Here is a 26,718-nt window from a genome sequence, read left to right as displayed (position 1 = left end):
TCACAGCTCGACAGCAACCAGTTCACAAATTAACGTAATCAAATATAAGCAACCAATAAGATTATAGCTGAGTCTACTAAAAGAGGCTGTCGTGATGATTAGAGGACAGGACACCTCTGATCGTTCACCTCTAACGTGACACGTTTCCCTCCCAGCTATATGATCAACAGGATCAGTCGGCTGAGCGCAGGGCTATTCTTCTTCCGGAGAGACAAAGTCATCCCTTCTACTGACTGAATCCTCAGTTTGGGGGCCTTCATCAACATGTTACAAAGCTCCAGTCTTCAGTGGGTCACCATTACTTGACTTAGAAAGGCGGACATCTGGGCAAGGGAAAGCATTGTATGGATGTCGTGTCCGGAGACTCAAGCAGCAGCAGTTAAAGAAAAGATACAGGAAATAGACAAGTACAAGAAATCAAACTAAAATAGAAAACCAAAATTTTGATCTTTACACCTCGTAGTTCAACTTCCACTCTATTACTCCGGAGACAAATAAAAAAATTCCGGCATACGCCAATCAATCAAGTGGCTTCTTTCTCATTACCATCCAGTCTACAAGAGAACAAAGGCATAAAGTTTCAAATTTACAATGAGTAGAAACATCCTTCTCTTCTAAATTGGTCAGTACACCATCTCTAAATATAAACTCCAGAGTCAAATTCTCAGAAGACTTGCGCTTCTCAGTTCGGACCCTGCTTTTCAAATGGCAGTTGCACTCTCTCAGCTTGATAAACCTGTTCTCTAAGTTTCTACATTCACACAAATTAGTTTTGCATCCAAAGTATTCACTGTACCTTTCTTGTATTAGCTTCTCATCAAACGAAGTTGAATCTTCACCCAGCAACAATGTCCTCAAAGCTGAATGAAGGTTTGCAGCAAATGAGGCCAGAAAGTCATAAGCATCCTCTATTGTAAACTCGACCTTTTGAAATCCCCACTCGCGGGAGAGCATTTTTTTCAAGGTGCGCTGAAGGTTCAGCAGGCACAGAGGACAACACCGATATAAACACACTATGCTAGAATCAGTAGAAAGATCGGAAGGTATATTTGAACATTCAAGACCTATGCTATTGCCAACAGACTTTCGGTTGCTATCTCCAATTTGAAGGTTGTTTAGAGTGCACAATCTGCCATTTGTGTTGGAACTCATACTATAATTAGAATGCTCAATGCCACACCTGTCCTTGGAATAATTACTACCATCCTCTTGAACATCATCGATATTTAACTCCATGAGCCCATTAGAATGTATCTTAGATACACGATCTCCAATACTTTCTAAATGTTTGTCAGCATCATTTGGCATGCATGAATTATGATTAAGAACACTATGCATAGAACGGGTAACTTGCCAAGGAGGGGCAGAATGGTTTACAGCCGCCAAGTGGGGAGGCTCATTTTCTGCAGCTCCAATATCTGGAAAACTAGAAACACCATTTGCTTCTGGATTAACATGCCCACAATTTTCAGCAGTTAACTCTGGCTGACGTGTTTCCAGTGTCTCCGGTTTGTCAAGGGATACTTCTAGCTCGCAACCTCCCTCCCTTAGAGGTGTATTCTCAGGAGCATTAATGGTCTCTGGAAGTCCACCACCACCAATTTTTGGGTAAGCCTCTGCAAGTTGAGAGTCCCCCCCTGAACTGAAATTAAAACCATTTACATTAGATGTAAGGATGGAAATAAGAAACACCAAAGGAATTACAGCTGGAGTAGAACTTACCTCTGCAATGTATAAACCCAGCTATTAACCATGTCATCGAGATAAGCAACTTGGGATAAAAGACGAACAAATTGATACCTATCCCTCCCATTCTGAATTTTATCATTGATCTGTTCAACCAGAAGCTCAAGAACTTTTCGAACCTCTGAAGAAATTTCTCTGATGGAGGAGTATTTGCCTCTGTATGCCAACAATCCAATAGCTATCAGACCTCGCACCATACAGTATTTCTCTTTGGCTTTATTATTGTTGGATGAAAGGGTAATATTTCGCATTGAGTTTATCGGACAAATAACACAAGAATTGAATGGCCAGCCCTTCCAAGGTCCATTTATGTCAGCACAAGGACCTTCTCTTAACTTGGATGTAAACCAGCAAAGTTCAGCAAAATGAGGATATCGCAGAATTTGATAGCCAAATGTGGTAATTGCTAACATCAAACTTGATTTCCCTTTTATGTTTCTACTGCTAACTAGCGCAGAAGTAGGAAGCGAGCATTGTTTATTCACATGATCAATGGTTGATCTAAGATCTGACCTCTGATATTCTGTGGCAACATCGCCCTCAGATTTATCACTAGCTTCATCATTGCATGTGTGCAAGTGGACATGGTTTGTACGATGAATCAGCTGAATGAAGTGCTGAGCTAAATCTTTAGACAACTTTGCAGCTGAGGAATCAATTAGACATTCTTGATCAAAATTTCTATCAAGCTGCTCAGTAAATTGGGAAACGGAACCCTCCAAGGGAAATGGGATACTTCCGTTCAATGACCGACTTTTAAAGAACTGCCTCACTCTAACAGGGAGTGCTTCCAATGGTACATCAGATGTAGCCTGTTTAAGGGAAACAGGAAAAGAGGGGGGTGTAAAAGAATTTTCTTGATTAAAGCACTTGCGCAATCTAGGATTCGCTTACAAAAATTAAAGAGAATCATATTGTATGCTGATAAAATTTGACAAAATATAAGGTGTATTACTTCCACATAATATTCAGAAAGATAATAAGTCAAATTTAAGAACATGAGGCACATACCAGAAGCATCACAGATGTGGTCACGCATATAGTTTCCACTTGCTCAACAAAGGAGCTCCACAGATATGAGGCTCTTTTGGGAGCATCTCCAGCCTGGTCAGCACTGTGGTTAAAGTTGCTTTCCTCATCCTTGCCTAACGATTCAGGGTTTTCCAAAGTACAACCATCCTCTTGATCAGATGCCTCCATGGCCCATAAGTCAACTCTTGGCATAAACATCATGCACTTCCCCACACTTGCACATCTCACTGTACAAGAGATACAAATTTACAACTACAGCAAAGATGAGAAAAACTAGAAGCATCGGTTGAAAAACAAGTAATCCCTCAAGCATACCAGCATAGTTTCAGGGGCCTTCCGTGCACACAGAAGACCATTTTTTTTTTACAAAAGGCTATGTACACAAATGACCATTTGCACCATAACAATTATAGAAACTTTACGCAGATTTCTTCAGCAAAAAAGTTTTAAAACGTGTTACATGTTCTTAGTTGCAATCACATTCAACCAGGATGGCTATACTCACCACAATTTCTGTATGGCACTATACAGAACCATGTCAAAATGTTGATACAGAACCAAAACACAGAAAACAGCCAAAAAAAAGGAGCCAAACTACCAACATCCCTCAGGGTTATGAACAGTTATAAGTGCCTCAATATTTAAATACCTTTCACATGATCTTTGAATGCAAGCACATTTACCCAGGATAATATAACTACTTTCAGAATTAATTTTAGAGAACCTTTAATCCTGGTACTAATGATGCTGCAAACCTAGTGATGCTAAAAAGTTCAGAAGATAGTGTAAAAAGAAAACTTTCACAACACGGAAGCCCATAAATAAGGGATCTCTCTTTAGAATGAAACTGCGCTATTGGGTACAGAAATATTTTGCGAACTGATACCACAACTTGGAGACAAGATATATCAAACTAATGAAGGCAAGTCGTAAACGTTTGTATTTCAAGTAAACACTTTGAGCCATTAGAGTGAGACAAATAAAACAGAGAAGGAACATACTCAGTATCTGTGTCAACCCCTGAATGACATCTCCACGTCCTTCTTGAGAAACAGTAGCCAAATCCAGCTTCTGCACATCAACATTACCAACAAAACAATGAAGAAGAGAGGAAGCAAGATGCCTCTGGCCGGATCTTGGATTTCCAGAAATTAGTATTCTAAATCCTGATATCTTTCCTGGCATATGAAAGATCTCCTTCAACAATTTAGGCCGAGCCCCTGCCCACTGCAATTTTGATGGTTGAGAATTAGAGAGATCATGAGCAATGTCATTATCAACAGCATCAAAACCACCAATATTAGCATCTCCAACCAAAATGTTGGCACGGATAAAGTGATTCTCAATCTGACTGATAACATTTGGTTCTTGAAGCAAATCATTAACATAGGACTGCCAATTATTGCTTGGTAATTTCTTCTCAACAATTGCAGAAAGAATAACACCTTTTACAAATTCAGCAGCTTTGAAGAGTAGGGGCGGCAACCAGAGGCGTTCATCCAGATAAAGGGACACAAGCAATCTACTAAGGGGTTGCAGCAGACATGGAGCAAGAAAGGTGTGTAGAGGTGCCGAAACCACGTCGTTTGCAGCCATTCCAGCTTCTCTACGTGAACATGGGGGTGGTGCACATGTAAGCGCCTCTACCCAATCCCTCTCCTCCACCTTAAAATTAGGAAGAGGGGGGCATGCAGCATTAGGCACCTTCACAACTGCAGAGAGTCGCTTATGCAAGGGAAAGCCCCTTTTTAAAGCGATTATGGCTGCCTGAGTACACAGAGCCTGCAAATCAGCTCCAGCAAAGCCCACCGTCTTTCTAGCTATCCACTTGAGTACTGGTCCAGACACTGGCTTAGGCCATTTCTTTGTATGCAATGAGAGAATAGATTCTCTGTCCTTCGCAGATGGAAGTGGAAAATAAATCTCACGATCAAACCTACCAGGACGTCTTAATGCTGGATCAACAGCATCAGGACGATTTGTGGCACCTATTACAACAACTGAACCTCTAGATTTTAAACCATCCATTAGAGCAAGCAAAGTGGACACAACTGAACTATGAGTCTGATCTTGTTGCCTACCACGACAAGGTGCCAAACCATCTATTTCATCGAAGAAAATGACAGAAGGTTGAGATTTCTCAGCTACCTGAAATAGAAGTCTTAGCTGACGCTCAGCGTCCCCTACATACTTTCCCAAACAATCTGCCCCTTTACGGGCAAAATATGCTATTCGTTTATCGCCACGTGCACATGAACCAATTAGTGCCCGTACTACCAAAGTTTTACCTGTCCCGGGATATCCATGCAAAAGAACTCCTCTAGGAGGTGTAAGTCCCAGAGAACTGAAGAGCTCAGGATACAGAAGTGGTAAGATGACAACCTCTTTCATACATTGGATGACATCTTGGAGCCCGGCAACAGAGTCCCAGCCCTGAAACTGTATACCAGCATCGGAATTTGAGCCTCCAATATATACAGGCGCAATTCTCAAAAGATCTCGATGAAGTCTCTTGCTTTCACGTTTCAAAAACTCTTCATCCTCTCCACAGTTCTCTAACCATTTTTCCTCTGCATCAACATCCTTGCGCAACGCATCATTTGACAACTTTCTCAGCTCAAACTTCATTTTTCTAGCTTTCAATTTCTTTATACGCTGCAAATAATTACTTCCATATGGTTGGAAGAGATGTCGGTGCTCTGTACAGGCAATGAGAAATTTGCGATGGTCAAAGATGCAGCCATTGGCCCGTGCACAAGGCTGCAAAATTTAACGCATGTTAATCAAAAACTAATATTGCACAGACAAAAAGTGAGGCAATCAAGATATATAGATGCAATGAAAAAAGCAATGACCAAAAGTAAATTAATAATATTTTTGAAATTGAAAAAAGTAAATAAAATAATATTTAGGAATCAGGAGATGTAAATGGAGGTCTATTTTATACTTTTGAAGTATGAAACGGTTCAGAAGATTTACTAACCAGGTGATAAGTTTTTGGACATCTATCAACACGGCAACCAATTGTTGCCCCAGGCCGTCCGCAGCGACTGCATTTTAAAACCCTTCCCCTGCAGAGAGCTGCCCTAACATTTTTCAAGCATCCCAAGCCAGCAAAATAAACCTGAACACAAGTTGAAGAAGTATTGAACCCTTGCGCATGAAAATATGACTTGGATAAGCAGGAAAAGAATCCAGTTAGTATGAATGCCATATACCAATAGAAACTGGAATTAAACAGTTCAGTCTGTTGCTTACTTTCTACTAGTATTTCCATCACAATGCATCCCGCAGATGATAATAGCAAGGCCTAATAACTTTATAAACGCACCAATGAGTAATATAAATGGAGAAAAGTCAATCAATCAATCAACTACGCCTTAGTCATAGCTAGCTGGGGTCGGCTATGTGAATTTCTATATCCATTCCTATCTTTTTGGAGGCAAATGGAGAAAAATATTTATGAAAACAAAATCAATGAGAAATGATTCAAATCACACAAATAGAAATTATGGAAAAATAGTCTCAAGTATGCCACGGAACTGATAATTAACTCCCTACTCATGCTAAGAGCAATACACTGACCGGTATTATAGTTCAAACAACCTTATTCTTCCTTTAGAAGATATGCTGCATCTACTGCATTTGTTTCAAATCATCTTTTCCAAACTCACTAATAACTAAATCAATAATAGTATGTTCATTCCTTTTTTGGGGGGAGCCAACATGTTCATTCATTTTTTCTGAAACAAAAATTCAAAATGATTGATCTTTGTTTTCCCTTCCGACAATCACTATGTAAAAAGACCATGTTTCTAGGATGCCAGTTGGATGAAACGGATGAATTTCAACAAGTACTAAATTTGAAGACATAGATTAATGGAAATACAGTTGAGTAGGGAACAGATCATACCTCTGGACTCCATACAGCACATTGCTGATGAACCCAAATCCCAGCTATACCATGACGATCATTTATGGGCCCCAAGAGGCGCCCAACCCAGCCAGGTTCATCACCAAATCCATCCCACATGTCATAGTTAGGTTCATCAGAAGCAGAGGATCCACTGTGTGCTTCATCATCACTGGCAGCTCCAAAAACTAGCTTTTTTGGAGGTTTACCATCGTTACCTCCTCCGCACAAACCACACCGTCTTCCCTCTCGTATTCGCCGCTTTCTCAGAGTACTATCAAAAGCACATTCTTTCTTGACCACCTTCTCCAACTCCCGAGCTTTATCACCAGAAGCACCTTCATCTTTTTCCTGGGCATAAGCAACTCCATCATCAGCTTGCTTCTCTGTGCCTCCATCTTTTTCACCATTAGCAAGTAAACCACCTTCCACAGCTTCCTTTTGGTCATTCACTCCAACACTTGGTTCATTTTTACTTTCCAAACCCTGCTCCAGCACACTCACCCGGTCAGTCGTGTGGCATTCTTCTGGCACTAGACAAGTCGCTAACTGAGCCTCGTTTTTGTCATCTAATGGCAACGGCACATTGCCATCCTCAACTCCCTCCTTAGATCCCGTCATCAAAATGTCGTCATCTGTTTCATCCCTCACTTGCAACAACTCCTCCTCGTTTATCATTTTACCATCCTCCAGACAACCACCTGTATCATTTTCTAGCTGCTCGGTAACCATTACATTTGACGCTTTTACTCTTCCAGGTCTCTTCGACTTAACTATAGTTGATTTTTCACATTCACGATCTTCCTCCAACTCCATTTCTTCCTTCACCCCATCAACATCCTGAAAAAGCTTCCTCTTACCCACTGGTGACGACGACTTCACACTACCCCTAACTCTATTACTGGTTCTCTTACTCCTAGCTCTCAATCTCACCCCCCAAGCACTCGTCCCCTCTTCCAAAACCTTAAAGGGCGAACAACGTGACTCCACCTTCACCACCCTACCAACACTGCTCCCTTCACTCCTATCAATCTTCTGACGCTTCCTCGGAGGAGGAGGCGATGCATCAAGCACAACAGGAGCTTTTCTAACCCTAGAACTCCTCCTAACCTCAGCGTCACCCTCCTCCACACCATTACACTCGCTGTTTTCGACTTTTTCAACAACATTATGATTCTGATTATACGTTTCTTCACAAACTTCATCTAATCTTTTGTGTTTCTTCCTGGTCCTAGAATAAACCAACTTCGTATCCGTATCCAACCTTCTCCTCTCATCCGACTCGCTACGCGACAATCGCATGACATAAACCACTATCCTCCCTTTATATACACCTTAATTTAACAATATAAATCCACTTTTCACCAAAAGTATCAAAATCTCGATCGAATTTTCACCAAATAAACACCAATGACGAACGACTTTCTTCAATTAAACCTCTGAAAAATCATAAAATAGCAAAAATTAATACGACTAAACTTCGATTAATTGATCAAAAAACCGCAAACAAAAAAAACACACTTGAAATTCATCGATTTTTTCACCAAATAAACATCAATGACAATCAAATTTCGTCGTTTTTCCTTCAATTAAACCTCTGAAAAACTATAAATTAGCAAAATTAATGCGACTAACCTTCGATTAATTAATTAAAAAAAAAAACAGAAAATCAACAGAAAAAGGCGAAAATCAGCGATGTTTGGCTCTCTCTGTACCGATTAGGGTTTTGTTTGCTTCATTTGTCGATGAATTTGCGGGTTTTTTTCCCTTCTGCTGAAATTTTATGGGAGTTTGGAGAAGGAAAAACGAAGACTGGGAGGCGGAGGTATATAGAAGGAAGGGTTCTTAGTGAGATAAATCACTTTTTATCCACGCGCGTTAAGAAAGCGTGGATATCACGTACAATGGGAGTGATTAGGTTTTTTTTTTTTGTAAACGTGATTTATTTATTCTCATTTCGTTCGTGAGCCGGTCTATTGAAAATAATCTTTCTACCTCACCAATGATATATCGATACAGACTGTGTATACTTTACCTTCTCATAAATGCATTAAATATGTTGTTGTAGTTAGGGTTGGGCATAAAATACCGAAAATCGAATTACCGAACCGAACCAAAAATTTTAGTATTTGGTATGGTATTTGGAAGTAAGATTTCAATATTTCGGTATTCAGGATTGGGTTTAGTACAAAATATTAATGTCGTTTGGTATTCAGCATTTACCGAATATCGAATTATATATATAATACAATATATCTAACTAACCCAATAAACAATAGTATTAATCATCCCAAAGAATCTCCTGAACCTTTGTAATATATTTGTAAGAAGCAACAAAAGGAATACTAAATATATTTTTTATTAAATATAATATTTGATGTTTAAACGTACGTTTACATATCTCCAACTTTAATATGGTATTACCAAAAACCGAACCGAAGTTCAATTTACCGATTACCGAATTACCGAACCGATGTTTATAAATATGGTATGTGGTATCTACGTTCAAATATTGATTACCGAACCCGAATTTTAAAAATATCGAACCAAATACCGAACATCCACTCCTAATTATAGTAATAATGTTCGGGCCAATTTTTAAACACCTCGATTGTATCCACGCGATACTTGTCACTTCTGATCAATAATATATATTAAGAGTCTATCCATCAAGGCTAGAATAGATCCGATGAATCACTTAGTGTATTTGTTCTTATCTGTTGAGATATGGACTTATAACCTCAAGATTTCAATCTAACTTCATTAACCATTAGGCCACAATCTTTGGATCCCATAAGAGTGGTTTATGATCCATCTGTTTCATATTAATTATTTACTTTTGTATTTACATGTCTCTTGAGAAATCATAAATAAGATAAATAGCTTTAATAATTTACCATTTATCCACTTTCTTAAAAATAAACTTTTTGTAAGTATAACTTATTTAGGTTTTCAAAAGTATTAGTTGTAAAGGTAAATGAGCGCATTCTAATTAATTTTGTCTTGTGGCAACTAAGGGTGGAGCTAGCTATGGCTAAGCTTTTATCCGAACTTCATTTGATAGAAAATTATGATATTTATTTATGATTAAAATTATTTTATGTATATATATTAGATGTTGAACTTTTTTCGATTTATTTTTTGTTTACTTTTTTTTTTTATTTCAAATCCCCTTAGAACCTATCTTGGCTTCGTCATGGACTGTCAGATTTTATTCTTTCGATTAGGAATCAAATACTTTGTAATGTTAGGTACTATGATAGGATATGACTAGCCTTATATAATGCACTACTAGTTTAGTGATGACCGTGAATATATAGGTAGTAAAGTGTTGGACCTATTAAAGTCTGAAATACTACTAAAGAAGGTAAAAATAGATGTTCATGTCTCTCTTAAGCATGAATGAGATGAGATGTTCATTTTTATTACTCGTGATCTAAAGATAACTATTGAATTTGCAATGACGGGAACTTATAGCATTATGGACGGTTGATGGTAAGAGATATTGCAGGGATGGAATGAATGAGAGATGATGAAGTGCTCATTATAATAATTATTTATAGTAAACGGAGAAGGTATGAACTAATGAATATGTAGAGCATGTGTATTTTGGAGTTGATTTGTGGAGGTGGAGACACGCGCATGTTTAGGTGCGTGTGGCGTGTATAAAATGGTGTGATTTTGCAAATTTTATTGGTATTTGGCACCAAACGTTACCGCCAAATAGATTTTCTTCTCTTTCTTTTCGTATATAAAAGGTGTTGTGTTTCAATTTTATTTCCACAATTACGGAAAGTTTCTAAGAAATTGGGGGTTGGAGAGCATAAAAATAAAAGAATAAAAGGCCGAAATTACCCTTTACCTTGTAATAATCTAAAATCTAAATTTATATCTTCTTAATACTTAGTTAGGTAAAATTAGGGTCGTTCAAAATAGAACCGTAACTGTTAATTCAATCACAAAAGTAGTTTATTGGTAGTGGGTTATCGAATTAATATTTGGAGAACGGATAAAAAGAATTTATAATTAATGGCTTATTGGTGCGGGGACGGATTACTCAATTTTCTTATCGAGGAATTATTATAATTATATTTTTACCCCTTGCCAATTCAACATATAAAACTCCATTTATTATTCTATTCACTTCTTAGTTTAGAAAATACCATGCCACTTTTTGTGACATCTAACTATAAAGTGCAGTCAAACTCCCTAAAATATAAAAAAAAATTGAAATTAATTCTTAAATCAAAACATAAATTATTCTTGACAACATAAAGGACCGCAATAAAAATGAAACAACCCAAATGCGTTCTTCACAAGTTTGATAGAAAGCATAAAAATTCAAATAATATTAAAGTTTTAATTTTTTTCTGTCAATCCAATAATTAAAAATGTTTCTACATACATTTTAGGTCGAGAAGAAAATTCTTATTTGTTCAATGTTTTAACCTATTACATAACTATACGAACAAAACTCAAGAAGCCTAAAAGATTGATAAATAGATCAATCATAGTATATAAACAACTTAGTTGGTGAAGAAACGGAAGAACTACCGATAATCGCTCCATATTTCATTCTCTCTTAAATTTATCCGTTACACCATCCGATAATCGTCCGTTAATTACTAATCCGATACCGAACCAACTGTTATCTCATTGGGTGGCTAGCGGATTAGTATATTTAAAAATCGATAACCAATAAGCTGAATCACTAAACATAATTATCCAACCGTACTAGGTGAAATAGAACATTATTATCACAAGATTTCTTCAATGCACCCTTGTTAATTAACGAGATAAGCTTTTCAAACTATGATACTGTTTAGAAGGGAAATTAGTGCTATTAAATTAGGTGAAATTATCTAGATTCGCTCATGAATTTTGTGAGATTGTACATATTTCATTTTTCTGGATCATCACCTATCAATATCGCTCCAAATCAATCACCATTATAATTGATTTTCCATCCCCCAAAACACAATTAGATCATCATTGTTACTCCTTTTATCGATTCACCTTTACACTCCTAAACACTTTCATACAATTAAAATCGCTTGATTCAAACAATCTCCTTGATACACCTTCATATTTGCTACCTCACATGACATTGTTATACTTCACTTAGAAAATCATCGACCCTTGACTACTACCACACCATTTTGACCGCTACGATATTGGCTTTAGATGATTAGAAGTTATATATTCTCTATCTGGGATGGAGCCATGATGAGTCAAGTGGAGTCGTTCAAAACTTTTTTCGTGAAAAATTCAATAATTATATATTATTAAAATTATTTTTCATATCTATAATAGATGCTGAAATCTTCTTTTTATCTCTAATATGTTTATTTTTGACATTTCTTTTAATGAAATTCTTGGCTCTTGGTATATTCCACTGCTATATATATTCTAGCATCAGGAGCATGATGTAAAGTTATGATATTGCTATTGATGATATGAGAAGGATATACAATGAGTTGTGTCGATGGAGTTTCGATAAAAGAATAAAATTTTATTTGATGGCGCTGATTATCATTATCTAAGTTCCATTTGGAGTGATTTAAAATTTGAGAGTGATTAATTTGAATTCGAATATAAAGATCTTGTCTGTTGAATGTTTTAAATGTTGAAGAAGCCAATAGCTATCGTCTAATGAAAAGTTTGTTAGAGAAATATGAATATCCCTACATTAATAAAACAAATTAAATTTATTTTTTAAAGTTGCGTGTTCAGATTAAATTTCTAGGGAATATGTGTATTACTTTCTTGGAAATCCAATTTTGTGATTTTTTACAACTTTTAAAGAAATTAGGAGTTTTAGGGTTTCATTTTCTTAAACAGACAAAAAGTTGTTTCTTAATCCAATTGCACGTGGTTATAAATTTTAGACAAAAAAAATATACGTGCATAAAGACTACTAATATTAAAAGCTCAATATGTGAAGACAAATTAAAGCTATGGTACCAATAACCCTGCCGGCGAAAAAGGAACATGCTTACAAATATATTGGAAAACATGAAAAATAAATAAACAAATAAAATGAACGAACGAAAAAAACTTGAATTTTCAAATTAACACTAAAATAGGCTATACTCCACAAAATGACTTTTTAGCTCAACTTGAATTTAGTCCTAGCAAGCCACAGTTCTAACTACTAATTCGACAGAAATCAATAACTTTACTTAGAATAATGTATTTGTTCTACACAAAATCCAATAAACAATTAACTTAAAATTCTGAATCTGGGTCTACTTTTTGCTAAATATTTCACAATATGTCTGTTAAAACAGATGATAAAAATAAGTACATGAAGAACACTAACTAGTTTCCAGCTCAACTGGACTTGTGGCAGGCTGTTTACTGTTCTTCCTAGTCACAAAGAACAAAAATGCTGATAATCTGCATATACATTTAAAGACTGCAAGAAGAAACGAGAACTAACGGAAACAACATCTCTACCTCACACAAGGTAGGGAAAAGCCGGTAAGGTGTGCGTACACCCATCCCATCCTCCCCAGACTCCACTATCGTTAGTGGATCATACTGGGTAAGTTGTTGTAAGAAGAAAGGGGAAACAATTCTCAAACAATTACAAATCCCAACAACCAGCCCAACCAACCAAGAAAGGATTATGATTATGATGTCCCAGCAAAAACATGGTGCATAGTCTACCAATTGAAAGGAAATGATATTAATGTACAAACACTGATGCAAGTCTCCACCAATAAGTTCTTCCCTTTTACCTTCTCCCTCTTTCTCCTTTGTTTTCCTTTTTCGTCTTGGCAAGCGCAGGGGTCCAACTGAAACTTGAAAACAGATTAACGGGAAGGATATCTAAAAGTGCTTCAGGGATAACCATATGATTCAGCAGAAACTAGTTATATAATGCGATTCTTAAAAAGAAATTCAACTTTTTCAGGAGAACGAGGGTTTCTTTTAGCTGTTATCTGCAAAAGGGCACCATCTGTTAGCATGTGGTGTATTACTCTTGCTATGTTGTTTGAATCATCTATTCCAAGGTGATGGCTTCCTGACAAGGGAATCTGGAGTTCCCTCATCATTGAGAGCATTCCTGGTGCCTACCATCAATGAAGTAAAACCATTACTTGCGGTTTATATTCCAAAATTAGACCAAAAAGGGAGAGGAATGAAGGTATGAGAAACGATCCTTCTTAAAAGTTGCATACTCACCCTCCTCTTATAGAAGTTCAAAAACACATCCTTCAGATTAATCCATTCATTGAAATATGGTGGCAATTTCATCCCGGCTACAGAGCACTGCTGGGGAACTTTCGTCTTCAGATCCCAGTTCCCACTGCCATATACAAAATGAATTCAGTCACTCAGAAGTATTATTTACCTGCTCTGTTGAATCCTACGTACTAACGCAGTGTGAATATTAGCTTAGTGGTCTTAACTTTTTAAAATTATGAAACCATACCAAAATATGTCATACCTCCTCAGTATTTTACAACAACATATCCAGATAGAGTGAAGGCAGACCTTACCACTACCTCTTGGAGGTAGAGGGCAAAGTTACCGTTACGGGATAAAAATAAAATAACAATTTCAAAATACCCAAATACGAAAGGTAGGTCTACAGGCAGCGTTTTCTGGCATCACATACAAATCTGTAACTTCATGATATACCCTTGAACTAATATGTCAATGCAAGTTGTGCAGAAACAAGGAAGATGCTCGTGCTAGGAAGCCCTAAGATGGGCTAGTGCAGCTAAAAACAGGTAACTCTCCGGTTAGGACAAATGCACCAAAAGAAAGTAGCTTTAGCCTGTAGCACCTTTTCTGATACCATGTCATCTATCGGACAAAACAAACCCAAATGACTTTTCCCACACATTTAAATTAGTGTCCTTAACTATACTATCAAATACGTAAGTTTAAACCATCAACTGATACTTTCAGTTAGAAAGTAGCATTCATTTAATATTTCATACTTCCATAGCAACGACTCACCAAGTAACAAAGGCAGCATTATTAAGACAGACACCCAGTTCATTTCTCCACAATTGACGTTCACTAAGCCAAACTTCAAACTGCTCAATAACTTCCGCAAATGGTACAGCTGTATCATGCCAGACGCTGCATGGATTGCATACATGCAAATGAACAACATTTAAGAGTCAGATCCAGGAATTAACAACTGCTGCAAAATGGTGCATGCTTCCATGGTCAGCGGGGATGAATTAGAATTAATTTCTATCAGCAATTAAGTATGCACAGTGATTCAATCTTTATCTACCTCACACCATTGTCCTCCACTAAAAGCACCCAAATAGAGAAATCTTTTTACCTCTTTGATGCTTTAACAACAGATTTGGATCTTGCAAGTATGTTTCCTATAGCTACACTCCTCAATGCCACTTCTCTCGTTAAATATGTCTGGTTAAGAAAGTAACTAGCTTATAAGAATTGGAACAGTACAGGAGGGTAATGTTACTAATGCGCCCACAACTTTACCCTGAGCATCCATGCTGCTTTCATATCTGAATTCTGAACCCATGACCTTGATACCGAAATGAAAAGCTACCACAAAGTAGTGAACAATACATTTATGTCCATGGAAAAGAAGGAAAGATAATGAAGACATTGAAAAAAGGTAAAGCAACGTCATTTATGGACTCCGCGTACTCAATGGAGACCCATAAGAGACACGAGTTCAGGACTCCATGAGGGAAAAAAAACAGGGTTTATCAGAAGCCAAGAGGATTCTCCTACCAGATAATCAAGCCATGAAATTTAGGTGATCCCTCCATAAATATTTTATGTGTCTTAGTTTGAGTGCCCGTGGATTTTAAGGAAGTAAGAAAGACTTTTGAATTTGGTTGTCTTAAACTAAAAGTGTGTATAATGTACCAAAATACTCTTTGAATCTCATGGTCTTAAACATGCCACAGATATGTTGAAATTAAAGATTTATTAAATATAGAAAACGACTTCTTTTTTTGACACAAACAGACCTCAAAGGAAAGGAAACTTAAGAGACATAAATTAAAACAAATGGAGTAACATTTTCTGATCCCGATAAAGTGAAGCATATGCTTAAGCTGATTGCCATAGCTTCACTTAATGAAGAAAGAACTATCATTATCATGGGAAGCTCTTAAGTTACAAAAGTGAAGAAAAAGGAAGAAACAATGCTTTTATTGAAGAAACGAACTAAAGGCATATATAGCTGCATGTTTTTGTTTAACATGTGGTACAACTACATGACCGAGGACATGACCCTAGATAGGAAGGTCTGGAGGGCGCGAATTTCGGCAGAGGATTAGGGCCAGTTTGGGTCGCTAGTGTAGGGAATTACTTGGAGGGGTTTTTATTCCTGTTATGATTCCGTCTTCCGTGTTCCATGTTTTATTACGAATCTGTGTGCTTTCCTTTGCTTTCTCTGTTTTATATTACTTATGGGTGCCGTATTTATGATATGTAATCTGCTTCTGTGCTTTACTATGTGTTTGTGTGGTATCTCGTGTCTTGAGCCGGGGGTCTATCGGAAACAGCCTTTCTACTTCATCAGAGGTAGAGGTATGGACTGCGTACATCTTACCCCCCCAGATCCCACTAGGTGGGAACACACTGGGTTTGTTGTTGTTGTGGTACAACTACACTGCAATTCTTCAAATAAAAGCTTTTGCCAATCGCTGAATTGTATTCAAACTAATGAAGTAGTTACCATACCGATCGACTCCTAGCTTTCCATATTTCCCTTCTATATATTGATTTATTCTTTCTTCGTGCATTTTTGTTGGCCTCACAAACCTGTAGAAATACCAAAAAAAGAAAGAATTAAGATGGATCTAGACAAATAGAATACAACGGTACATTCCCAGGATTGATGCAGAGTCTTTCACAGAAGCGCAAAATGTTTAAATACAATAATCTAACAAACCTGTGGCGGAGTCCGGAGTTCAAAACAAGGGGATTAAAACAGCAGTCCGGTGCACTAAAGCTCCCGCTATGTACAGGGTCCGGGGAAGGGCCCCACCACAAGAGTGTATTGGACACGGCCTTACCTTGCATTTCTGCCAGAGGCTTTTTCCAAGGCTTGAACCCCTGACCTCCTGGTCACATGGCAGCAACTTTACCAGTTACTCCAAGGCTCCCCTTCAATTCAAACAAGGGGATTCAAAAAAAGAATTCTTATAGTCAATAATATGGACTTGTTCCACTTCATGTCGTAGCAATATCATGCGACAGATTTCATCGAGCAGCCTCCAGTTAAAGGTGGCAAATACATACCAAACTGTCAATACCACACACGGCATAACATAATTGAAGCTATGGTGAGTTTCATGGAAAGGGCTATGCCACCCATTGTATAATATGGTTAAGAATGGGTCACTGACTATTCTAGTGGATCTAATTGATCAGCAACACAGTTTAGAGAAGAAGATTATGTTAATAAGGTAACAACATTCTCCCTCCTTCAATTTTGTTAAACCCCAACAGCCCATGGCTTGTTTCTGGTTTCTTCCTCTGCTTCCCTAGTGGACAAATCAGGCAGCTAATTCGCATGCAAATTTTTAATGCACATGGAGCTCATCACTCCCTTGAAGTTGTGGGTTTGGAAAGTATAACTGATTCCCTCTCAAAATTTGCCAAGTTCCCTCACCCTCTATTTCAATGTTATCCTCCCTCTTAAGCAATTTGAATATATAGACTTTATTTTCAAAGATAAATACTGCTAAAGCAAATTTAATAGCTCAATTGGCATGAGAGGTGCATCTTTATGACTTTACCTGCCTTAGTCCCACTTATGTTTCTCTACAACTATTTCATCAGTCAAAGCATCCACTTCGATCACTTGATTATGTGTGCATTCTGGGAAATTGTACTCTCCATCCATAGGCTATCCCACTCAACATAACATCAAATAATCCTAGACCTATTCCATCCTATCTCGTGAAAGCAATGCAATAGGTCCTTAACGGTACCCATGCCCATAAGCTACTGGATTTTTTATTTCTTAAACATACGTAACTGTTGAATGTTAGCACAGTATTTCATCTTTCCAATAATAGCACATAAGACATTTAATATTGTGCCATCGCGGCCATCATATTGCATTTAACAGGATATAAAGCTAAGATAACAAAACCGACCTATGGAACAAGTCGACTACATCCAAGGTTTTGGCATCAAAGAGGAGCACAGGAAACTCGAGAATCTCAACTTTACCCTCCAAATCAAGAACCAAAAAGTACTCAAACTCCTGCTGCCGCAAATTCTCAAGTCTCGCAGCATTTTGCATAAACTCCAATGAGCAATTATGATTAAACTTGTCAATATGCATAGGATCATCCATCTATACAATTCAATTTGGAACACAAAAGTGAGAAACTAATTATTTAATGTAGAAATCAAGTGAATAGCTACAAGCGCAGAGGCGGAGCCAAAATTCTTAATTTATAAGTTGTTAATTAGTTAATCCTTTTTATTTTACCGGATTTTGGATAGATTATTTATACATATCAGTGAATTCTTAAAGAGTGAAGGATCAAAAATACACCTAAAGCATTTCAATATTTTGAGTTTCATACATGAACTATCAAGTTTCCTATCTGAACTACCATCACCTATTTATGAAAACACACCTCACCTATCAATTGTTCACTTTTAGTATCACCATTCACCGTCATTCAGGTAGAAAAAGTAAGCAATTTGATAGTTGAATTGATAATTGAGGTATGTTTTGATAATTAGTTGGTGACAATTCAAGTGTGGTTAGGGGCGGAGCTAAGTAGTTTGAGTTCAATGAACTATCAGGTGTGTGAGTCAGGTTCAGGTTTTCTGACTGAACTATCACATTCTATTTATAAAAACACACTTCACTTATCAATTGTTCACATTTCCTACCTGAAATATCACCATCATTCATGTAGAAAAAGCAAACAATTTGATAGTTGAATTGATAGTTGAGGTGTGTTTTGTTAAATAGTTGGTGACAATTCAACTTTAGTCATCCGAACCTTCGATAGAAAATTACACTATTTATACATGACTAAAATTATTTTTTATATATATTTAGAAACTATAAATTATGGGCCCATTTTGTATAAGGGATAACTAACCCCGACATTAATTCTAGTGTGAGCTTATTCCATGTTAGGCTGGGAAAAAATTATTTTTTATATATTTTTAGAAACTATAAATTATGGGCTCGTTTCGCACAAGGGATAACTAATCCCGAGATTAATTCTAATATGAGCTTATTCCATGTTTGGTTGAGATAAAATTGATTTTTTACGTATCTACATTAGATGTTGAACTCCATTAAACTTTTTCATGTGTTTGATTCTTCATATTTTCAGTTAGAGAACTCGCACGCCTGATAATTCAAGTATAAAACTCGAAATGCCGGAACATGTTAGCTGTATGTTTACCCATCAAATCATTTTTAACCACGAATACAAAATTTGAACCAAAATTACTACTCCCTCTAGTCCAAAATAAGTGAATTTTTGAGCAATTTTTCAATGTCCAAAATAAGTGAATTATTTTTATTTTTTTTCAATTTTACCCTTCATTTACACTTTCTAGGTTTAACTGACTTTATTTCAATGTGGCTGAAATTTCAAAGAGTAGTTTGATAATATCCACTCCCTCCGTCCCATTTTATTCGTTCCAAATTTTCTAATTTGATTTCTCATTTTACTTGTCATTTTTCATTAATACAATTTAGTTTTTCTTTTTTACACTTAGTATTAGTTGTTTTTTCTCTAATTTAAAATGTAAACATCATGGATACTATCATAAAGTAGACATGTTATTAATTGTTTTTCTTTAATCAATGTGCAATGTAAAATTGGGACGAGTAAAATGAGATGGAGGGAGTAAAAGGTAAAATTGAAAAGTAAAATACAATTTACGTCCTAATTTCTTTTCCTTACTAGGTGTGTATTGAGGCAAAAATTCGCTTATTTTGAACCAAAATTACTATGCTAGCTAGCTTTAAGGCATACTCTGCTATAAGTTGACTGGGTATTCGAAGGTTGAGCAGTTGTATTACCTTAGTGCACTTACCTTGCGTGAAATACAGACACATTGGCTTCCACCGTGTACGCGACAGTGTATGCTGAATTAGGGAAGAAGAAGAAGAAGTAGATTCTTCGGCGGTAGAAATAGAAGCGGAGATGGTGATCCTACGGTTGAGTTGAATTGAGGAAGAATAAGGTAGCGCCGGAGAAGAAACCGGGAACCGCCGTAGCAAAGGGAATCTAGAAAAAAATACAATAGCCATGGAAATAGCTCTTTGAGTTTCTGGGAAAGCTCAACACGATAAACTCTAGCGTTTTGGCACGCCTATTTAAAAAAAAAAAAAACTCATAATAGAGTGATTTTATTGTATTATCCTAAAAGCTTGTTTGTATTATGGTTTTATAACGTATGGTACAGTAGTATGATAAAGTATGATATGGTATAGTATTATGTTTGGATTGATTGTATCATTCACTATGATTTAATAGTATTTTTTTATTTGGTTTGATGATATGATATTGTATCATAAAGGGTAATTTTACTAAAATACCCACGATTATTATAAATTTTAAATTCAATCTGTGTAGGCTATTTCTTCTAAAACCTTGTCTGTGTATTGAAAACAAACAAGCAGAGCAATAAACTGTTTCTTTGAAGCAATTCCAGTAATGCAATAAATTGAAATCTTGCTCTTCATCACCTCCGTCTTTGGGTCGTGTATAATCTTCTCAATTTAGTATTATTGTTTCTCTTTCATAATATATCACTTGACCAAGGTAGAATATCATCCTCTTCCACCATTTAGTATTATTGTTCGTAGCTCTTTTCAAGGTATCCACATGAGTTCAAGCTTCCAAATAGAAATAGCAACTATTTGGTTAAGAAGTAGTGAAGGGTAATTATATAAGAGAAAATTATATAAGAGCATAGTTGGAAAAAAAAAAAAAAAAAAAGAGGAAACCATGGCACACCACCAATTTGGTGGTTCAAGAAATTGATGGATTTCATGGTTATCAAATCATGGAATAGTACCATACCATACCACCTTTTTTAGGAAATCGTGAAAACAAACATGGTTCCCATGCTAACCATACCATACCATACTATAGGAAACCACCATCCAAACAAGCTGTAATTAGTTAATGTTTAGTAATAAATATTAAAAAATTGTGGCCAAAAGGATTTTTCCTTAAAAAATAATTTTAAAAATAAGTAATTAATGCACATAAACATGAGAAAATTGAAGAATAGGTGTTTTTTAAGTCTTGAATGAAGAATTGGTGACATTGACCAACAAATAGGGTCAAACATTATTAGGAAACTTGATCAAGTTAATTGTGAACTTGATTAATATTTTCAAAACTTTCTAATCTTTTCAAAAATACAAATCAATCCAACCTACACACTCTTCAATCCAAATCAACTACTCTCTCCTCTCTCTCGATAGCTTCTCTCAACTCTCTCCCAACCAACAGTTCTGCAAAATTTCTCCCTTCAACCCCCGACGATAAATAGTTGGGCTTCGAGTTCCCCTCTTGAATTCAATCAACCTGTCTCTCATCCCTCTCTCGACAGCTTCTCTCAACTCTCTCCTAACTAACTGTTCTGCAAATTTCTCATTTCAATCCTCGGCGACTTCAACATCCGACTACAAATAGTTGGGTTTCGAGTTTCTTTTTGACTTCAATCGACGTGACTGCCTTGCTCTCCGGCCACAACAGCTTCGAATTCTTCATCGGTCCTTTTCTTCTTTCACAGGTAAAAATGTATGGTCTTTTTAGTTTTGAAGAAAATGAGGAACTTGAGCAAACTTCTCTTATAGTATTGGTTAACAATTTCAATATTTATTGCACTAATTTGAAATGCGGTCTGAATAAAATCCTAATTTCTGGTATTTCTTCTCTTCTCTTTTCGAAGTAAATTATGATATTTTGTTGTTTGTTGCATTTTTTTGAAGTTTGATTTTTAGTGTTTGTGTTTATAAAAACAAAAAGACATTTTGGTTTGATTTGTTTTGTTCTTGTTCTAGGTAAAAATGGTGAAATTGTTGTTTTTTGTTTAACAAAATCGTGCTACTGTTTCCTCCGACAGATTACCCATCTGGTGCAATATATTAACCATCTGATGCAGCAGATTTATCATATGATGCAACAGATCAACCATCTGATGCACCAGAGGAACCATCAGATTACAATTCTGATGCAATATATTAATAATCTGATGCAACAACTTTACCATATGTTGCAACAGATTAAACTTCGGATAAAAAATTTGATGCAACTAATTAACCATCTGGTGCAATGAAAGAACCATCAGATTAATGATCTGATGCAATAGATGAACCTCCTATTGGATAAAATCCTACCAACTCTTTCTACAGGAAAAGTTCAAGACTTGATTTTTCCAACTGATCATTCATCTGCCACGATAGACGACCCTATGTTGGAAGAAATCTAAACAATATTGACCTTTGATAACTGTTCCAACAGATCACTCATGTGTTGCAATAGATGTCTGACCTGTTGTATAGACCATTCATCTTTCTCAACAAATGAGTGATATATTTTGTATTTTCACAATAAATTACTCAGTCGTTGCTACATAGTATTTAATTATTCCAACAGATCACTCATATGTTGCAACAAATGATGTTACAACAGTTGTGTGATCTGTTGAACAGACCATTCATCTGTCTTAAAAGATGAGTGGTATGTTTTGTATTGTTGCAATAAATTACTCATCCGCTGCAATAGTTTGATTATATGCTGCAATAGATATATTACCTAGTGCAACAGATCGGTCAGCTGTTGCAACTGTTATTTTACTATTTTGCTGGTTTGATTTACTGTTATCCTTGCATTAATCAACAGTAATATATTATTTTATGTTCCTATTAATTTTAGATAATATGGTTCCCAAAAGAATAGAAATCGAATCAAGTCCAAGTAAAGGAACAAGTGAAGCAGCTAGGCTACATCCACCACTCTATGAGCTTGCTTTACAGACGTTATCTCAATCGGAAGCAGAATATGATGAATACGGGAAGGAGGAATATTTCAAAAGAGATGATGCAGATACTAATAGCCCTTCCACCGAAGAGCTGGGCAAAGCCTAGCATTGATTGTTATCCTGTGAGAATGCAGTGCGATGGTGCCGCAGATTTAACGGGTGATTTCGCGGTTAAGTCAGCCATGGGAAAATCTTTCTACGCCTTCAGAAAAATACTTCGAGAACAAAAAATGAATGCTTATTTCAGGGACAGCTGCTTTGGGAAATATCTTGATTTGCCGGAGGACAACAATGCTTGTTTCAAAATGAAAATGGTTTATGAACTTCTCAAGTGTAGGTTTATGTATGAAAACAAAGATAAGATGGATAAGGTGTGAATAAATTACTGTGGCATGCCTGTTTGTTTTGGTTGGAAGGAGTTTGCCCTAGTTACTGAACTAAAATGTTATCCTCCTTCTCAAGTTATACCTATTCTAACTAAAAAAAAAAAACACCCCGCACAACCAAAAAAAGCAAAGGTAAGTCGTGTGATCGTGATGATATGGTGTCCATTATTGATCCAAACTTCAAAAATAAAAATTTAATAGAAGTGTTGAAAGGTAAAGGACTTTCAAAGAAGCACAAGCAGTCATTGTGATTGGTTTGGTTTGTACATAATATTCTTTGGGCGAGAGATGTTAACAACAACATAAGCCTCGGTTTAATAAAGCTCTCCGAGGATCTTGAAGCGTTTAACAACTATCCATGGGGGTATGAAAGCTTCAAAATGACTGTCAAATATTTGTTGACTCCGTTAGCGCCAAAGACAGTCAACTTATATGGCTTCCCATGGGCTTTCATGATAAATGTTTCTTTCTTCTATTATGATATCATTCATTTTTTTCGCTCAATAATGGTTTTGATTTATTGGCGTTATTTTATAGGCTTGGGCGTTTGAAGTCATTCCTTATTTGAGACAACAAGTGAACTACCAGGTAGGAGTTTTCTGTCCAAGAATCTTGAGATGGTTGTCGGCCAAAACTGATAAAAATATAAAATTTCTTGATCTCTTCAACCTCCCGAAGGATGCAGTAAGTATAATTATAATTATTTTTTTTAATTAATATTTTTTTTGAATGATCTAATCATCATTCTAATATATGTAATGATTTATGTTAGAATGTGCATCCGTCGCTTGTCTGACCAATCGAGAGTTGAAGATGCCATTTTTTCTTACTTTATGGTCTTTGCAAACTTTATCGAACCCTAAGGTCATCGACAGAATAAAAATAGAATTATTTGGAGCAACAACTATTACAAGAAAAACAATTTTGAAGGGTGGGCTTGTTGTTGTTGATGGAGCTGTTGGTGGTGGTAGTGGTACTGCTGTTGGTGCTAATGATGCTCCTCTTACAGTATTTAAAGCAAATCATTATGAGTATGAATATACTGGTTATACAGATTTTGCCTCTCCCAGCGAATGTTCTGCATGCAAGTCTCAAGACTGCAGGGCGAAACATGATGTAGTGTTTAATGCTATTAATGCATTAACTGCTTCTGTAAAGGAATTGACATCTAAGTGGGGTCTCATTCAATCAAAGAGGATTTTATTTCCATCCGCTCCATTAAAGATTAGGGCTAAGAGGAGAAGGAGAGTGATTTCCAGGGCATTATCAGGCATCTAAAAAAGCAAAATTGCAACTCCTCTGTCTGTGTGTTGCACTGAGCAACGTACAATGTCCAAAGGAGAGCAGCACGAGCTGAAGAAGATGAATATATTATATGTCTTCGAACTGACAAAACAAACAGACACATATCTGTTTCAACAGATGACACATCTGCTGAAAATTATCAAACGACTATATACATTTATTGCAACAGTTGACTAACCTGTTTCACCAATTACTTTATCTGGTGCAACATATGTCTCATCTGTTTTAGCAAATCAAACAGCTCTTCGTACAAATTTTATTTGTACCAACAGACGACTTATCTGCTGCAACAGATGATTCATATGTTGCCATCCGTTAGAAATTATCACACAGGGTCTTCCTCATGTAGAAATTTGTCTCAACAGTTGATTCATTATTGTAACAGAAATATAATATGTTTGGGACAATTTAAAACGGGAGGAAGACCTGTTTGATTCGCTAGAAGAGATGAGTTATCCTTTTCTGTTTTGTTATATCTCCGTGATTAGCATTGACCAATTCTGGCCTTCCAGGTGGATGTAGAAGAAGCTACTGCTGAACAACATTGACAATATGCTACTCTTTTTATGGAAATACAGAGAACAGAAAGTGCAGAAACCGTACGCAAGCGACAATGAAGATCCACGACGAGCAAAGCCGAATTTCATAGCACCGGATGAAGAACAACTTGTCCATACTGAGTAGATCTTTATAGCTTGAGCCCGTCAAAGCAATCCTTGGCAGTATACTTAAATTGTTGTTGATGTATTTGTTGAGATCTGTACCCATAATAATTTTTTTTCATTTCATTTATTCGTTGACTTATTTCAACTAATTTATGAAGGTTTCGATTTATTTTATTTTGTCTACGAATTTTATTTATTTCTTAGATTTGAACTTATTAATTGAAAACGAATACTAGATTCAAATATTGCAACAGATAATGTAGCTGTTGTAACAGACGACACATCTATTGGAAAATTCAAATAGATTTAGACATATATTGCAACAGGTAGGTGATCTGTTGGAATTTGTCAAACAGGTCTTCACACTGTTGCAGCAGATGGACTTTATATAAAAATATCAAGATAATGCAACATATGACACATCTATTGGAAAAAAAAGAACAGATTTAGACATATGTTGAAACAGATGGACTTTATCTGTTGTAACAGACGACACATCTATTGGAATAATTGAACAGATTTATACATATATTGCAACAGGTAGGTTATCTATTGGAATTTATCAAATAGATCTTTCCACTGTTGCAACAGATAGACTTTAGATAAAAACATCGAGACAATGCAACAGATGACCAACCTATTGCAACAGATAAACTATATGTCAAAACTGGTAGGATAACTGTTACAACGGATGAAGAATCTATTGCATTATAAAAATTCAACTTTTGTTGGACATAAAAACTTACCACTACGTGTAAAAAAGTTAAAGTGCATTGAAAATAAAAAAGGCGCAACCCATCGACAGTGTTCAATTCAAACACCTAATATAAAATAGGCATCAAGTAGACATGTTCATTTTAAACACGTAAAATAAAATAGGCATCAAATGTGTTAGTGTCAGGCATGGCACATTTCCCTGACTTGCCGTCACTTAGCCCCCAACGGTCATTTTCCCCCCATTGTCTTATATATTCATCTTCTTCCTAAAATTTAATCCTAAATTTCCAAATCTTCTTCTTCATCATCATCTTCTTTTATCTAACCAAATTCTTCAAATTATTACTTTCATTTTTTCCAACTGACCTTGACAATGTCAAGCGCATCTTCCACTGTTTTTTGTGATAAAGATTTTCGATATTATAAGTGCGGTCATAAAGCTCTGTTAAAGACTTCTTGGACTCAACAAAATTTGGGTCGTAGGTTTTTTACTTGTAAGATTTCAATGGTAATATTTTTTTTATTTAATTGATTGATTAATTATTAACTTGTAATTGTTTTGTAATTGTGTTCTCTTTTTTATAGAAATTGGGTGGATGCGATTACTTTGATTGGTATGAAGAACGACACCCTTCATAAGCAAATTGTGTAATCTGGGGTTTGTTGAACAAAGTCAAGGCTTCTGAAGGGAAATAAAATCGAACAAGAAGATACCACATTGTTGCCGTTATTGCTACTGGTTTAGTGTTGTTAGGCACATGGATATTGAAGCCTAATTGCTGAATTTTTCATGGTGGTCTGTGTATTTGCTACTGGTTTATTGTGGACGAGCACATGGATATTCAAGCGTAGCTGTTGGAAAATATCAAAAAAATTTAGGCATATGTTGTAAAATTTTGTTCATCTGTGGAAATTATCAAACAGGTCTTCCCACTGTTGCATCAGATTA

General features: G+C 36.2%; 2 protein-coding genes across 4 annotated transcripts; both read right to left on the bottom strand.

Annotated features, from left to right (window-relative positions):
• Nucleotides 1–408: 408 nt before the first annotated feature.
• Nucleotides 409–8,532, bottom strand: LOC107878633. 3 transcript variants are annotated; one of them, XM_016725694.2, is made up of 7 exons: nt 8,327–8,532; nt 6,692–8,130; nt 5,762–5,902; nt 3,780–5,538; nt 2,758–3,005; nt 1,723–2,558; nt 409–1,637 (listed from the first exon to the last, which is right to left on the bottom strand). In XM_016725694.2, exons 2-7 carry the CDS (start codon nt 7,991–7,993, stop codon nt 1,571–1,573), a joined length of 4,353 nt encoding a protein of 1,450 aa, XP_016581180.1. In that variant the 5' UTR covers nt 7,994–8,130; nt 8,327–8,532; the 3' UTR covers nt 409–1,570. The 3 variants fall into 3 exon arrangements, with proteins under 3 accessions (XP_016581180.1, XP_016581178.2, XP_016581179.2); XM_016725692.2 differs by having other exon boundaries at nt 409–1,642; nt 8,327–8,528; XM_016725693.2 differs by having other exon boundaries at nt 409–1,642; nt 8,407–8,499.
• Nucleotides 8,533–12,849: 4,317 nt separating this feature from the next.
• LOC107878632 (uncharacterized exonuclease domain-containing protein At3g15140) lies at nt 12,850–20,031 on the bottom strand. Its single transcript, XM_016725691.2, has 6 exons — nt 19,719–20,031; nt 17,812–18,014; nt 16,388–16,468; nt 14,666–14,791; nt 13,883–14,006; nt 12,850–13,770 (listed from the first exon to the last, which is right to left on the bottom strand). Exons 1-6 carry the CDS (start codon nt 19,947–19,949, stop codon nt 13,570–13,572), a joined length of 966 nt encoding a protein of 321 aa, XP_016581177.1. The 5' UTR covers nt 19,950–20,031; the 3' UTR covers nt 12,850–13,569.
• Between the last annotated feature and the right edge of the window lie 6,687 nt (nt 20,032–26,718).

The sequence above is a fragment of the Capsicum annuum genome, chromosome 7 (assembly GCF_002878395.1).
Source record: "Capsicum annuum cultivar UCD-10X-F1 chromosome 7, UCD10Xv1.1, whole genome shotgun sequence".
Lineage (NCBI taxonomy): Eukaryota > Viridiplantae > Streptophyta > Magnoliopsida > Solanales > Solanaceae > Capsicum > Capsicum annuum.
This window is presented reverse-complemented; position numbering and strand designations above follow the sequence as displayed.

What these genes read in the sequence shown, in the direction of transcription:
- LOC107878633 (XM_016725692.2), bottom strand. Translation starts at nt 7,993, where the DNA reads ATGCGATTGTCGCGTAGCGAGTCGGATGAGAGGAGAAGGTTGGATACG. An exon ending in GTCCAAAAACTTATCACCTG is followed by an intron (nt 5,539 to 5,761) that starts GTTAGTAAATCT and finishes TAAATTTTGCAG; the next exon opens with CCTTGTGCACGGGCCAATGG. An exon ending in TGGGTTTATACATTGCAGAG is followed by an intron (nt 1,643 to 1,722) that starts GTAAGTTCTACT and finishes TTTTAATTTCAG; the next exon opens with TTCAGGGGGGGACTCTCAAC.
- LOC107878632 (XM_016725691.2), bottom strand. Translation starts at nt 19,949, where the DNA reads ATGGCTATTGTATTTTTTTCTAGATTCCCTTTGCTACGGCGGTTCCCG. An exon ending in GTAGTCGACTTGTTCCATAG is followed by an intron (nt 16,469 to 17,811) that starts GTCGGTTTTGTT and finishes GTATTTCTACAG; the next exon opens with GTTTGTGAGGCCAACAAAAA. An exon ending in GGAAAGCTAGGAGTCGATCG is followed by an intron (nt 14,792 to 16,387) that starts GTATGGTAACTA and finishes CAATCCATGCAG; the next exon opens with CGTCTGGCATGATACAGCTG.